General features: G+C 42.9%; 1 protein-coding gene across 10 annotated transcripts in view; it reads left to right on the forward strand.

Annotated features, from left to right (window-relative positions):
- The window catches only part of MYO9A (myosin IXA), a 167,259-nt gene that overhangs the window by 26,903 nt on the left and 124,683 nt on the right, over window positions 1–15,673 (forward strand). For all 10 annotated transcript variants that reach the window (XM_069866564.1, XM_069866570.1, XM_069866565.1 and 7 more), the window contains exon 2: window positions 7,825–8,746. In XM_069866564.1, the coding sequence (XP_069722665.1) occupies window positions 7,904–8,746 (843 nt within the window). In that variant the 5' untranslated portion in view covers window positions 7,825–7,903. The remainder of the gene's footprint in view (window positions 1–7,824; window positions 8,747–15,673) is intronic.

The raw sequence follows: 15,673 nt of genomic DNA on the forward strand, positions 1-15,673 counted from the left end.
AGGAGACGGATGACACAGAGCATCGTCTGTTCGTTAATATGAACCTCAATCTCGTCATGAGCAGCAATGTGTTTTTTTTCTGCCGAGGCTGCAGTTACTGCTCCGGAGCGCTGCCTTTCCGTCATTGCAGAGAAGATTAATCTCTTCGGGGAAATGATTTCATCTGCAGATGGAAAATGGGAAGGAGCTGCAAGCAGGAGTGGCAAACCGGAGGGCAAAACTGATGTGCATTTTGCAGTTGGTTGAGGGTCGCCTTCATTTGAGGAGGATTTTAAAGAACAAGGATGGGTTTCTGTGGAAGCCTGGGTGATTTCTGTGTTGGAAATAGGAGTTGCAGCAGAAGGAGCCGGGGCTGGCAGCTGCAGGGGTAGGTGCGCATTGTACTGCAAGAATATGGACCTCCAAAAGAACTTCATTCCTATTCAGGTGCTTGAGAAAAGCTGAGTTAGCGTCACAGGAAGAATACAAGGCAGTCAAAGCAGAAAAGCTGGAGAGTTAGCTATGTAAACTCCAGGTCTTTAAGAGGTATGCTTTACCTAATGTCTTAAAAATGATATTGGGCTTCAGACCAGAAAAAGTGGCTCTTTAATCGCTAGTTTTAATCTTGAGGAGTATGTATCCCGTCAGGAGGAAAGTTGGGAATGTCTTGTTGGCGGAAGAGAAAGCTCAGCTTTTTGTGTTGATGGGTCGCCAGGAACAGGGAGGTAACAATTCTAGTGAAATGTAACAAAATTGCATTGGGAACATTGGAAAAATTTATTTTGAAGGTGATTGTTTGCTAAAAAGAGTTTTCTGCGAGAAGGCTTTAAAAGCATCCCTTTCTTGCTATCGCATGCCATACACAATCCTCCCTAAAATGAGGAGAGAGGGCATCAGTAATGATGTTATTATTCTCTGAAGTTCTTGAGCTCTTCTGGGATAGAAATGTCTTGTCCTTAACACTGGTGTGATTCCTGGGCTCTGGAAAAGGTATTTTCTCCATCTATTTTGGGAGTGGCGAGATGTTCCTCAGCACGAACTCCTGTAGTCCTTGGCAGTGTCTCCCTGCTCTAACACTTCATATCCTTCATATTTCACAGGTTCAAAACGACTTTTATTTTAAACACTTCTTTTTCAGGCTCTATACATGAAATTTTTGGCCGCAGACAAAAATATAAATAGCTAGGCATGTGCTGCGTGAGATAATGGGAAGATCTTGTGTCCATTTAGGGTTTATACAGCCGTCTCCCTGCTGGCTGGCTCTTTTCTGTGCTTGTATTATAAAGTGGTATTTGACAGTGATGTATGTTTTTGGGATACCATAGAATCGTAGAATGGTTTGGGTTGGAAGGGACCTTAAAGAACATCCAGTTCCAACCTCTGTCTTTCCAGTCAGGTTTTCAGAGGCTGAACTGCTCTGTGTCTACCTGTAAAGAGCAAATCCAACCAGCAAAGCTGGAAAATCAGACATTTTGGCTGTTCACATGAATGAAATTGCTGTATTGATGAGGAATGCTCTGTCAGACAGCAATGCTCAAGCCTAGAGTTAATCTGGTTAAACATCTGAAGGTGCTGTAAATGTGATTTTGTCACTTCTATAAATGACAAATTTATCTTGGTATTTGTACCGGGATTGCCAAACCTCTGACCACTGACTACTTAATTAGTCATTAGAGGAAGGAAAACAGCTCATAACAGTGATTTGCCCCCTGAAAGTCTCCAAACACTTAGGATACACAAAGCATTTCCTTCATTCCTGATGTTTTGTTAGTCGTTGCCACTCAGCTTACAGTTCTCCTTAGCCATGCAGGGAGTATGATAACAGCAGGTTTAAGTTATGTGAGTGCCACCCTTGCAGCCTGGGAGAGGATACATCAATTGAATTTGATATATATTTTTAAAAAATTTCTTTTTAGGTATTATTTTTTGTTTGTTTCTGGCAAAAAAAGCCCAGGGGGAAGCTGGCAGATATGGTTCCCCATATGGGCTTTGTTACTGGTCCTCATTTGTCAGAATGAAGCTTTTAATGATGCTGTGTTTTTACTTGAGTACGCAGAATTTCTTGCATCCTTGCGTACTCCAACATCATTTTATCCATGAAGCTCCAGAATACAGAGAATTAACTTACCAGCACCGACTGTTCAGTGAGTACCACGTGAAAAGCTGATTATTTTAGTACTTGAACACCACTGTGATGGTTATGTGCTGGGTGCGTGTTACAGGAGGGTGGTAGCACTTCCACAAATCAAGATGCAATGACTCAAGTTGGGAGTGCAAGAAAGAGGAACGATCTGGGGCGAGGCTTTGTTTGCACTGTCTTTTTGGTCACACAGAGGAGCAGTAATGGGAATGAGGATGGCAATCAGTTTTCCCAGTCGCAAGACCTTACCAAGCTTACTCATAGTCCCTTTTTAATTTTCATTTTCTTTCGTCCTGGTCTCTGCCAGTGGTAGCAGCTCTAGGTGGTGAGGGAGGAATCTTGCAGGCAAGACCTTCATTCGCTACGTACCCCTGATTAATTCCTTGGATGCCGATCCATTCCCTGCACAGAAGGTGCTTTGACCTTAAGGGGAAGAGTAAGTGATCACGTTATTAGTCACATCCTAATTCAGTTCCTTGTTCATCAGAACCGTTTGCAATGTCTTCTGGGAGTAATTAATTTTGCAATATTTTTTTCCTGTCATTTTTTTAGGGTTTTTTTTGTTTTTCCTTCCTGCTTTCGTTTTGTCTCAGCTAAAAGGTCTGGTAGAAGCTGACAGATGTCCTCATGTGATGCATCATCAAGAGTGTGGTGGATGGGTAGCAGCATCCTCGCTCTTCTTCCAGTTGCTAGAAGGAGAGGAACCGTTGAGTGGTTGTTAGACCTCAGGGGAATATCTGAAGTTCAAAACATGGAGTAATTACAGGCTCAGGAAGGGACTATCGTCTACTGAGCTGCTTTGTGTATCCATGGGTTCTTAAATAGCAAGAAATGCCAGATTAAAATATGATTAGACAGAGCCCATCTCTGAAAGAGAAGAAAAAGACTTCTAGTGCAGAGCAAGAAGCTTCCAGGTGACAATCTAAAACACGTGTCATTCTCTTGTAGAGAGGAGATTAGACAAGAAGCTGATGGAGTTGCTGAAAGGGACTTTTAAAGGTCCCTTCCAACCCAAACTGCTCTGTGATCATTTAAACGCTTACAAATCCCGCTATTCCTGCATTAGAGGTTTCATTCTTTTGGGCCAACTTCATTTTAAAGAAATTTTGCGTACAGTTTTACTGCAAAGAGGTCCCCTTTGCACCCTCCTGTCTTCCCTGCACCAACACCCAGGTCCATAAGCTTCACTTTCAGTAGCATCACCTCAAGCATATGCACCACAGGATTCTTTGAGACAGACTGACGTAGATGATTAAGCAAAAATAGTGACGTTTCTTTCCCATCAGCAAACAGTGGAGGGAGAAAATTATGGGGAGCACAGAAGAGAAAGATGATAAAAACGAGAGGGTTAGCATTATATAGATCATCAGATGAACTGATCTTTAAAACTGTGCAATAATAATGGTGTTGTTGAGCATCTACATGGGCATTTCTGCCCTTCTGGGATGTGGTAGTTTGTACAGCATCAGCTATCATGGATGTGTCAATCTGGCATCAGTTTTTCTATTGCGGAGTTGTTATTTCAGGGATTAGCAGCATGAGGCTCTTTGCGGCTGCAGGAGAGAACTTCGGAGACCTCTTGGTCCGATATATTCAGATTAAGCAGTGGAGCATGTGTGAACTGGCTGTTTCTTTCTTTTATTTTTAAAGTTTGTATCAGGAATTTCTGTCCCACGCGGTATGCATTTTGGTGGACTGTTGGATGGATAAATGCAGACTGTCTTGGGCAATCAAGCTTGTTATGATTGTCTGAAGATTGAGAACAGGGAGAAGGTTTCACTATTTTTGTAGTCCCTTGTCTGGGTTATGGGATGTTATAATAAAACCAAGTGAACTTTGCTTCCAGAATTGCCCCTTTAGCAGCCTCAGCACTGACACTAATCTCTGTTTTTTTCCAAATCATCCAATATTTGGCACACACTGGCCATGATTTCAGGCTTTAGCTGTCACAGATTATTTATGTTGGGTACTGATGCTTTCAGGGGATGGGTTACTTTGGTTTTTTGCCATGTGTTGTTTCTGCTGTCCTCAAAAATGAAAATACTGTGATTGGAGTTTCTGAAGGGAAGAATAAGAAATGGCATGACCGAAAGTCTCCACTCAGTCACCATTCTGAAGGTAACTGGAGGGTCTTGATATCCTTTACAGGATTTTTTGCTAAAAAATGCAGCCTCTGGTGCAAAAGCACTCACTATATGCATTCATATATATGTTTAAGTTGTGAAACTACATTTACTGCCAGTGTTTATGGGAGCTGGAGCACCTCCCATATGAGGATAGGCTGAGAGGGCTGGGTTTGTTCATCCTGGAGAAGGCTCTAGGGAGACCTTAGAGAAGCTTCCAGTACTGAAAGGAGCTCCAGGAAAGCTGTGGAGCAGCTCTTGAACAGGGAGTGCAAGAGATAGGATGAGGAGGAACGGTTTTCAGCTGAAAGAGGGGAGATAGAGATGAGATCTTAGGAAGAAATGTTTTCCTGCAAAGGTGGGGAGGCTCTGGTCCAGGTTGCCCAGAGCAGTGGTGGCTGCCCCATGCCTGGAGGTGTTCAAGGCCGGGTTGGATGGGGCTTGGAGCTGCTGATGCAGTGGGAGGTGTCCCTGCCCGTGGCAGGGGGTGGAATTGATTGAGCTTTAAGGTCCCATTCCATCCCAAACCATTCTGTGACTCTGTCTACATTAAACTGTGGTCAGCTAGCAAGAGAGTGCCCAAAGACCCCTGCTATTTAACTGTTAACTGTATGCACAAATCCTTAGTGATCTTCATAATTTTTGTATGCTTTTCCTGTTGGCCTGCTCATAATCAGATAGTTATTGGAACTTCTATAGATGCCTCTGAGCTCCAAGGAAATATTAATCTATTTTTTATGTGGGACACAAGGTTTAGTTTTTAATGTCAAGTTTGTTTGACGATCGTGCTTTTTACATTGCAAGTAGAATTACGTTATGATAATAAAATAGAGCAAAATCAGTGCGGGGGGTCAATTTGAGTAAGTATCTTCATTTAAATGTAGAAAATGGAAAAGAAAATATTGGACTGAAAGTATATCGGCTTAAAATGTCATATATTCTTAAAACCTTCCTTTCACAGGAATGCGTAAGCCATGAGTTTTTGCCATGGTAGTTTTTGCGATGAGCTCTTGCTCACAGGACTTGGCAATATTTATGGTCTAATGTATCCCTCAGTTTTCCATCTCCTACAGGATCAGCATCCATCCTGTTACCGCGGCTGCCATCCTTACCAGAGCCAGTACATGAGGGAAACAGCTGAGCAAGAGCTTGGTAGTAAAGTCAGGTCATTTTATAATCGGCCATCACCTTAAGTACAGAAACAAGCACCACCTTTTGCTAAGACGCTACCTTTGCTTTACTTATATAAATGCCCTGCCTACTTAGGCGTAACAGAATTTCTGTGTATTTTCATTTAAATATGTAAACACAGAAGTGCAAAATGCCTCTAATTGAAACAGTGGATAGAGTGAGTATTTGTGCATTGCAAAATACTCTTGTTTTGTTCTTTGCATGCTCCTATTTAATTTTTTGTGCCCAAACACAAGAATATTGTTAATTTAAAAAATCATATAAAAGCTAATATGACTGCCTACTTGAACAGCAGTCATTAGAAGCTGCTCTCCTTGTCATATGCTGTTTACCTAATTACATGTATTCTCCAAAATGCTTTGAAAAAGATGTGTTTAACGGTGAGCAGAGCCAGGCTCATGTGCTCCAGTGGTTGGAGCACCACAAGCAATTATCTTCATTAATGTTTCTTTGCCCCAACATAATACTGAGACGTGTTTAGCATTACTAGAATTAAATCCTGTGGCACGCCTCCTTATAGGGCTCACATTAACACCTCTGCTATCCGACCTCGCTACATTTCGTAGTCATTAAACGCTTCTTAGTCTGGCGTTCGAGTGATTTTGGGGAGGACTTGGCTTTTCTGCATTCCCAGAATTACTGGGACTTTTAGCGTCTCCACGGGGTCCATGGCTGCTTGCAGTTCTGCTGGATTTTCATTGTTTAGGTGCAGAAGATACAGATGTTTGTTATTCTACTGTGTCCACGCAGAATAGGCATCTACAGAGGAGAGAGAAAAAGAGAAAAGCTTTTGGGCAGGTGAGGTAGACTGGCCTGATGCTTTATAGAGGATTTATTGAGCTTGCACATATTTGATGGGCGAGGAGGGGTAGAAGGGAAGGTCAGTTTGCTCAAGGTAACCAACTTAAAATCCTGTTTGCAGTTCTCACGTGAGTCAGCAGTCTTTGCTATGCTCTGATTACTTGAATAAAAATAGCAAGCCACCTTGTAAGCTTTGAAGTTAAATCTCAGTGAGGAATTATCTAGCTTAAGTGTTTTGTTGCTTTTCCTCCTTGAAGAAAAGCTGATGCTGGAGTTGCAGAGCTGGACAAAGAAAGCCCAACCCACCACTAAACTGACATCATTCCTATTGCATCAGTGCCTGTGCTAAACCTATAGGAAAGCAGCTGGAGGGCTTCCCGGTTTGTAATATATGTCCTGCTACCAAGCACTGCATCATGAATCCCTGCACATATTTCACTGTGACATTCATTTCTTTGCTTCTAATAGTGTGTGCCTGGGGATAATATGCATATTGAAATATTGGAGCGAGAAACAATGCAGCATAAAGTGATGCTTTTCATTTAAGGGCCTCAGAAACGCTTGTAGGAAGTTAAACAGATGTGGAAATCCCAGCCTTGCGTGTATGTAGGTGAGGTGGCTGTGCTTGGGCTGTAGGTGTTTGATTCGAGTGCTTGGGGAGGAGTGCAAGGGCAGGGTGGCCGTGTGAAAGACTTTTTCTGAATACTCTCCCTGACACTGAATATCTGGCACGCAGGAGCTCCCTAATTCTGACATGGGCTTTGACCTCATGTTTTTTTTTGACCGTTCTTGAGTGTTTTGTTCATGCCGTTGGGAAACTGTCATAGTCATGAGATCTTGCTCCTGTAGGGCTGTGCTCAAGGGAAAGCTCAACTTTATACGTAATGACAGGATGCGTATCACGTAACCTTTTAGCTGTATTAAATATCACCTGCCACTTCATTGCACAGATCCTGGCTCTAAAGGTCTTCTGCTTTTCTCTTTATAGTTAACTTTTGTCTGTAAGTCTGTGTTGGGAGCCTCGGGGAGCGTTTTCCAAAGTCACGATTAGCTGAATGTTGCTTTCCCTAAGTTGTCATGAAATATGCAGACACGGAAATAGAGGCACTAACTCTTAAATTAGTTATTTGGTAATATGAAGCAATAAGGCTTGTAGCAACTTCTGACACGAGGAGAATGCCGCTATTGATTCAGCAGGCCACCTGGTATGTTGCTCACAAAATACTGATTTTATTCTTCATGAAATACACTGAAAATCAGAAGGTCTTCTAGAATCTTTGATGCTTCAGAATTGTGCAAAATTAGCAAAAGCTTGAGGTGCTGGGGTCGTTACGTCTGAGTAGAGGGGACCCTGAGAATGTGGGCAGTGTTTAATAGCGTTATTTATTACAGCTGTGGTTATTATTATTATTACAGCAAATCCCACTCTGTTTTCTGATGTTGATTGGGAGTCATCATTTGTTTTCTTTAAGACAGTTGGTATCATCATTTGAGTTGCTCCATTGCGTCTCATGATGCACATCAACTGTTTTTCAAGGATCCCTGCCAAGGCAAAGCGCCTAACCTGGTTCTGTTTTGCTTTTATTTTAGTGTTGCTAACATGATGACCTGACAAGATAGAGGACGGTCCTGACTATGCAGCGCAGGTACTGATGGGAAAGGATCCAATATGAGTGTGAATGATGTTGGAGGAAGACGACGCTTTGAGGATAGCGAGTACACACTGCACATATACCCTGGGAGCATCGCAGAAGGGACTATCTACTGCCCCATCACTGCCAGGAAAACTTCCACGGCTGCCGAGGTGATCGATTCGCTCATTAATAAACTTCAGCTCGAGAAAACAAAATGTTACGTCCTTGCCGAAGTGAAGGAGTTTGGTGGGGAGGAATGGATCCTCAACCCTACAGACTGCCCCGTCCAGCGCATGATGCTGTGGCCTCGCATGGCCCTGGAGAACCGCATCAGTGGTGAGGATTATCGCTTCCTCCTGCGGGAGAAGAACCTGGACGGGTCCATTCACTATGGGAGTCTCCAGTCCTGGCTGCGGGTGACAGAGGAACGTCGCAGGATGGTGGAGCGTGGCTTCCTTCCCCAGCCACAGCAGAAGGACTACGATGACTTGTGCAGCCTGCCAGACTTGAATGAGAAAACGCTCCTCGAGAATCTCAGAAACCGCTTCAAGCAAGAAAAAATCTACACTTACGTAGGCAGCATCCTCATCGTTATTAATCCGTTCAAGTTTCTGCCTATTTATAACCCCAAGTATGTCAAGATGTATGATAACCATCAGCTGGGAAAGCTGGAGCCCCATATTTACGCTGTGGCAGATGTGGCTTACCACGCCATGCTTCAGCGGAGGAAGAACCAGTGCATCGTCATTTCGGGAGAGAGCGGGTCGGGAAAGACCCAGAGCACCAACTTTCTGATTCATCACCTCACCGCCCTCAGCCAGAAGGGGTTTGCCAGCGGAGTAGAACAGATTATCCTTGGAGCGGGACCAGTGCTTGAGGTAAGATGAAGATGATAGTAGCGTGGAAACTTTTTAACGGTACGGGAAAAAAAAAACCCAAACACAAGTAGTTGTGGTTTTATGACATTAATCTGGGGTTGTCTGGTAAATGCTGATAATAAAGGTACAACAGTATTTGCAGTTAGAGAGGATTCTGTTTCTGCCTAAAGAATCCTACCTGCTTCAAAAAAGAAGGAAAAAAAAATTATTAATGTTTTGTTTCCACTCAAGTCTTTCTTAATGTTAGTATATCTCAGTGATTTTTCCGTTTGGAAATGGAAGTGACAAATCCTATTTCAAATTAATAGCAGCCTTTGCTTAAAGGATATTGCAAAGAGAATTCATTGCACGAAGTGTATCTGTAGTGGTGTATTTGGGGAGTTACTGTGCACTCAACTTCATGGAACTTGGGGAATAGATCGAAGGTAACTTGCATGGTCAGAATTTTTTCTGATCAGAAGCACTTGATTTTGCCAGTGTGATTAGGCACTTCATAAGGAATTTTCCTGGGGAGGAAAAGAGATCAGATTAACTGCACCATTAACTTCACAGATGTGAAATTCTAAATAGGAATACAAGCATTCATTAATTAATTTGCCTTGAGTTTGTTGCATAACTCTTTGAAATGGTTTTCCTGGGACCTGTCAGTTTTGCTTGGTTAGAGTTTTTAGTTGTTGGCATGTGAGTGAGGTGAGCATCAGCTTCAACCATGCCATCGTTCTTCTTTGAAGATGTGGTACAGAGAGGTGGTGGCTTGATGGTTGCATTTTCTCTTAAAATAAGAATACAGGTATGGTAATGATTGCATTCCACGTCCAATCCTGTTTATTCCTTTGGGACATTTACATGCCTGTTTGGTTTTTTGTATGCCTTTCTTTTATTGTATCTTGTTGGACCAAGGTCCCCTTCATAGTTCTCTTGAGTAGCGTTGGACATAGAAAGTCTCAGTCTAGCTTAGATTTCCAGAGGTGGAAGAGAGGGAGCTCCGTGAAAGAGAAGTTAAAGGGTAGTTTTCAGAATTGTTTTTTCATAAATTCTACTTTTTCTCAGGAATGGGTAAAACAGTCCTGTTGCAAAGCTGCCTCAGTATCACAGACTGGGAGTCCATTGATGCAGTCCCTTAAATAAATGAACAACTATTACACCTACCTGAAAGATTAAATCTTCTTTTGTTCCAAGTGCGGAGTTGTAGTCATTGCCTGTAGTCAACCCAGCTTATATCTGGAGGCAACAAATAGAAGATGCCCACAAACTGCACGTTTCGTTGCTTTTCTGTTTCTGCTTGCTGTTATTTTATGCTATTGAGCAGACAGAGCAGAGTGCAAGCAATTTCTAATCAGTGCACTAGGAACATCCCTGGTTGTCAGGATCCCTACTGTTACCCCCTTGTATCAGGATCTGAATTTTAGTTCTGTTTGCTGGCTCTCGGAGGGGAGCAGCGTGAACGATCTGCTAGTAATGCTGCTTTGGTGATGGCCGCTTACTTCTTTCTGGGGACCGTTGTATGTGTTGGGATTAGGTACCTAGGAGGGGTGCACTGTGCCTTCTTGCTTTCCTTTCACAGGATCTGCAAGTGGTTTTAAGAAAAAAAAAAAGTGATATCTAAATCATATCTGTTCTTCCTTTTGCCTTCTGGTGCTCTGGCGGCTGGATGGCTGCTCTTGCCCTTCTCAAGCTGCCTCCAGGTCTCTTGGAGAAAGTGAAGCTAATCGGCATTTCTTCTGCTCCACCAGCAGCAGTCCAAGATAGTCACAGATCACCAGGCTTAAAGATTAAGATGTGCATACTCCGGCTTTTCCTTCCCTAAAATTTCCTGAAAAAGGGAACAACAGAGCAGATCTGTTGTCACAGGTTGGCTTAACACCCCTTTGCACGTCTGACCTTTTTGATTTCTTGTGTTTGTGGTTGAAATACCTTTTAAACTTGTTGGTGTGTTTAGGTACCAAACTCGTGTATCTGATCATTTTTTCCTCTTTTTCTTCGTTCTTCTCCCCACCCACAATCGCCTTCTCAGATCCCCTGGTTTTCCCTCTGCATATTTAAAATTATGTTCAACTCAGCCTTGCCTTGTAGGAAGCAGTGATGTACCTGCACCCTTGGGTTTAGGGCATGGAGCACAGCAAACACGAGTTAACTCAGACCTGTTAGTCTCTCTCCTTCCCTGCTTTCGAAGCATCTCTGGTAGGAGAGAGTTTGCACTGACCCACCTAACCCTGGGAATGCCTTTACCCTTGTGCTCACACAGCGGGAGCGGAAGCAGAGCAAAATCAAGATGATTATTTTAATTTTTTCTGCAGCTTTGCTGTTTTCCTAATTTACTTATTTTGAATAGCCTCAGGCTATTGTTTGTGACTTTTTGTTGCATGAGATTCCTGTAAGCCTTGTCCAAACTGTGCCTTTGGGGACGGCTTCAAGGCGAACTGTTACTGCCCTCTCAACGCGTTAACGTCAGCTGCTAGTTGTAGGTAGCAGCTACTGCTGTTAGAGATATGTGCTGAGATCAAATGTCTCCATTTAAAGTGGATTTGACATAAGTCCTATGGATTTTCATTTTCCTTAAATGGGATTTAATAGGCAAACCTGTTCCATAGCGGTGCCCCTTGAGATGGTTGCAGTGTGCCTTTTTAGTTTTGTCATCAATGATAGTATATAAATAAATAGAAAATATATTAAAAATATATAACACATTTACACATATATAAATATTTAAATTTTTTAAATATTAGTTGTGATAAAAGGTATTACTTAAATACCATGCTCTCATTTTCTAACAAGGTTCCAATTGGTTTAAAAAGGTGAGTTTCTTTATATTTTTTCTATATTTTTCCCTAATTTCTTATAAAGCACAGTCTTCCCAGTAGAAGATTGCTTGTTCAGCAGGGATGCTGTAGAGCTCAGATGCCAAAGATTTGCTTTCTGGCTGCTTAGTTTCAAGACTGAACTTTTCAAATTCAATTACTTTCTGTAGCGACCAGCAGAAAAGTTGTACGTGCACCAATTCATTTCTATTTCTGACAGACCTCATGCAGTACTTCAGATGAAAATTTCATAGGACTGTAGAGTCATGGAATGGTTCGGGTTGGAATGGACCTCAAAGCCCATCCAGTTCCAACTCCCTGCCATGGGCAGGGACACCTCCCACTGGATCAGGGGCTCAAAGCCCCATCCCAACTGGCCTTGAACACCTCCAGGGATGGGGCAGCCACCACTGCTCTGGGAAACCTGGGCCAGGGCCTCCCCACCCTCACAGCAAAACATTTCTTCCTGAGATCTCATCTAAATCTTCCCTCTCTTGGCTGAAAATTGTTCCTGTTGTGTTACTTAGGAAAGCCGTGAGGATGTGTGTTTATCAAGCAAACACTTTACTCCAACAATACCACTTTTTTGGGACAGGGGAATAAGAGGAGCCTTCTTCTAGGCAATTTATGCTGACCAAGTGTTTCTACCTCATTTCTAATTCCAAAAGCCAAAGTAATGGTTTGTTTGTTCAAAAAAACCCAGCAGTGCCATTGTCACAGGACTTCCAGTTAAGGGTTGAGAGACTGGAAGAGGCTGCCTAGGGAAGTTGTTGATGCCCCATCCCTGGAAGTTCTGGAGAGTCAGGTCAGGATGGACAGGTTGAATAACCTGATTCAGTGGAGATGTCCCTGACCCTGTCAGGGGGAATGGCTTGGGTGATCCTTGAAGGTCCCTTCCAACCCAAACCATTCTGTAATTCGGTGTGTGGTCTACCTGGAGAGATGTGGTTTAGCCACAGGGCTCTCTTACCCCATAGGTAGGTAACTTCATCACGTGACCTTAAGACAGTGTTTAAGACCCTGTTTTCTCTTTAATTAGATTAGAAACATCTAGATGAACAGGACGAGAGGGAAAGGCCTCAAGCTCCGCCAGGGGAGGTTTAGGCTGAACATTAGGAAAAATCTTTTCATGGAAAGGGTCATTGGGCACTGGCAGAGGCTGCCCAGGGAGGGGGTTGAGTCCCCTTCCCTGGAGGTGTTTAAGGCACGGGTGGATGAGGTGCTGAGGGACATGGTTTAGTGTTTGATGGGAATGGTTGGACTTGATGATCCGGTGGGTCTCTTCCAACCTGGTTATTCTATGATTCTATGATATTTGGAAGCTCAGCTTGTTTTCATAGACTTAAATCTTTAGAGGTGGGAAGTGGCTGCACTGCTTCCCAGGATCATCACCGTGTGCTAGTGTGTGATGCAGCACAGGAGCATCCTCCTCCCTTCGGTGCGATGTGAGACCTAACCCACACTTCAGGTTTACTGGGGAGGTTTGCGTGCGTGTTAATTTGTTAGGTCATGTTACTTTGGTTTTTTTTTTTATTTCTCAGCAGAAATGCAGAGGTAGCAAATTTCTCACTGTCTGAGGAATGCCCAGAGGTCCCCAGACAGGTATCGGATGAGTCTAGATCTGAAGGAGGCTGCCCCAGATCCTTTTGTGATCCGTAACTTTCCCAGCATCTTGCTTATCACAAGAAGTACTGTGATGACAACTGCCAAAACCAGGCATGTTTCCTCAGCAGCTGTTTGCATGCATCTCCAAATGTCCTGGTGAGGATTTCTCAATTGCTTTAAAAAGAAAAAAAAGGCAAAGGGAAATGTTTGTGTGGTAGATTGAGACGGCTGCTGGTGGCAGAGGGTCCTGCCCTTCATCACGGATGTGCGTCTACAGTATCTGTGCCAAGGAAAAATAGGAGCTGATTGCTTGAATTACTTTTCAAAAAAATTGCAGCTAGCCTTTTGTAGTGGCGGCAGCGCTGTTTACATTCCCAATAGGTGGTGGTTTGCATAGAAACCAGAGGAGCAGCATCTGGCATTGCTTTTTAATTTCTGGAGCATTACACAGTATGTGTGTTTAGCTCAGATGGGGAAGTTACAGCTTCAATCTTCACGTCTAGAAGTCTAAAAGCTGTGATTTTTCTTATTTTTTTGAATGGTGATTGTTGCACTGTTAGAGGAAAATGTAAGCAGCAACTAAAAGATATTGAGTTTTGTTTGACAGGACTTTGCTGTGGTAATACGCCGTCTCCTTCCAGCCGAATTCAGCTCTCGCAGCAGCAGCGGAAGGGCTGGCTGCTGTTAGGTGCGAGTGAAAATGATACTGCGCTGCCAACGTTTCAGTAGATGCTACTGGATGTTTCCAGCCTGAAACAAATGGCTATTGAGTGCAGTAAAAAAAAAAAAAAAATCAATTAACTAGAAGAATCGAGCATGTCCTGGACTTTCAGTGTATTCCAGTGGCATCGAACAATATGGAGATGCTAAAGCTAAATGTGCGTGCATCTACCACTGCTTCTCCCATGTGATTTGGTGCGAGAGCTGGAGTAATCCCAGGTAGGACCCAGCTCTGCCAGCAGATCCCACGCCGTTAACTCCTGCAGCACATAGCCAGGATAATGGGGTGGCCTTTCCCTATAGCAAATTACAGCGCAGTTACTTGCCCATGAGAAAAGACACTTTCAGACTGAGCATATTCATAAATTCACATTGTTAATGAGAGGTAACGTTTGAGTTTATTAACTTTTTTTCCCCCTACTCCTACTTGGAGTAGTATTAATGGGAGGTCATCACATTTCATTAAAATGGACTTTTAAAAAACCAGATCTGATTTAGTTCATGAAATTCATTTTCCAGTACAGTGGTTTTAAGTCATTAGGTTGGGTCTTGTGGCTCTAGAGGTTCTATATCTGAAAAATGGATGTATATAAAGGGGAGAAGCAAAGGCTCGTTATTCTGCTCATTATTCACTTTTGATTGTTTTTAACCGATAATGCAGACAATTATGATTGATCTCCTGTGTGGTCTGAGTTTGGGGTGGGTGTTTAATGCAGCAGCCAGGATTTTTTTTGCCTCCCCAGGCAGGGAGAGATTGGAGAGGGAGCAGAGCACAGCGATCAGACAGATGCTGCCTAATGGGGGAAGAATTTGCGCAGGCTTCCACGGGCAGCAGCGACACAAAGGACTCACACAGCAAGGCTCATGCACCAAATGCTTTTCACCAGCACTTTCAAAATGCTGTTATTCTTTAGCTGGGGATATTTTACAGTTCCAGGCTGTGTGTCAAATAGTGTCTCGTTCATCCATTTCTCTTACGCTGAATTATTCAGTCTTTTCACTGTAGAGGCTTCCTGCAGTATTCACATTGGCTCCATCAGTGGCTGAGTTCAATATATATTTTTTTTCATTAATTGCTGTTTTCGGTGAACGTTTTTTTAACCATCAAATCCAGTAGAAATGGTTGTTTCTGATCAGAGATGGCTGCAGGAAAACAGTTGAGTTATTAAAGCAGGTTTACATGGAGCTGCCTTTTTCTCCACCCTTTAGAACTAGTAGGTATTTGTTTCCAGGAAGGAAATGCTGAATAAACCTTCCTGGGTGGAGTGGTTGCCTTAAAGGCAGCAGTTTTTTGAACCTACGTGTGCAAGTGTCCCATCTTTTACCTGCGTCCTCGACGCCTCTTTTTAGAAGAGTTGTTCTGTTTTGCCATTCATTCTCATTCATACCCTTCCATTTTTATCCTTTTCTTTAGTCTTCTTTCACTGAGCTCTTAGGGTTTCACCTTTACCTCCATTAAGGTGTATCTGGAGAGCTAGATTTTATAGATATCTAGGTATTTTGTACAAAGAGATCTAGATTTTATTGATGTCTGGATCCCCAGATGTCCACTTTACGGATCCCCACGTATCTGGATATGTAGATTAGATAGGTATTTATTTATATAGGTGTCTATATAACTTTAAGATATAATCCTGAGTCTGACTAAGCAGGGACCATCTATTCATGCTTGCGTGCAGCCATGGTGAACCCAGATGGTGTTCAGCATTGTACAGGATAAAGAGAACGACTGACTGACTAAATACCATTTTTATAATCTTCCACTGTCCTATTGTAGCAGTGTATCTACTGCTTGATTTTGTAT

The sequence above is a fragment of the Phaenicophaeus curvirostris genome, chromosome 12, assembly GCF_032191515.1.
Source record: "Phaenicophaeus curvirostris isolate KB17595 chromosome 12, BPBGC_Pcur_1.0, whole genome shotgun sequence".
Taxonomy (NCBI): domain Eukaryota; kingdom Metazoa; phylum Chordata; class Aves; order Cuculiformes; family Cuculidae; genus Phaenicophaeus; species Phaenicophaeus curvirostris.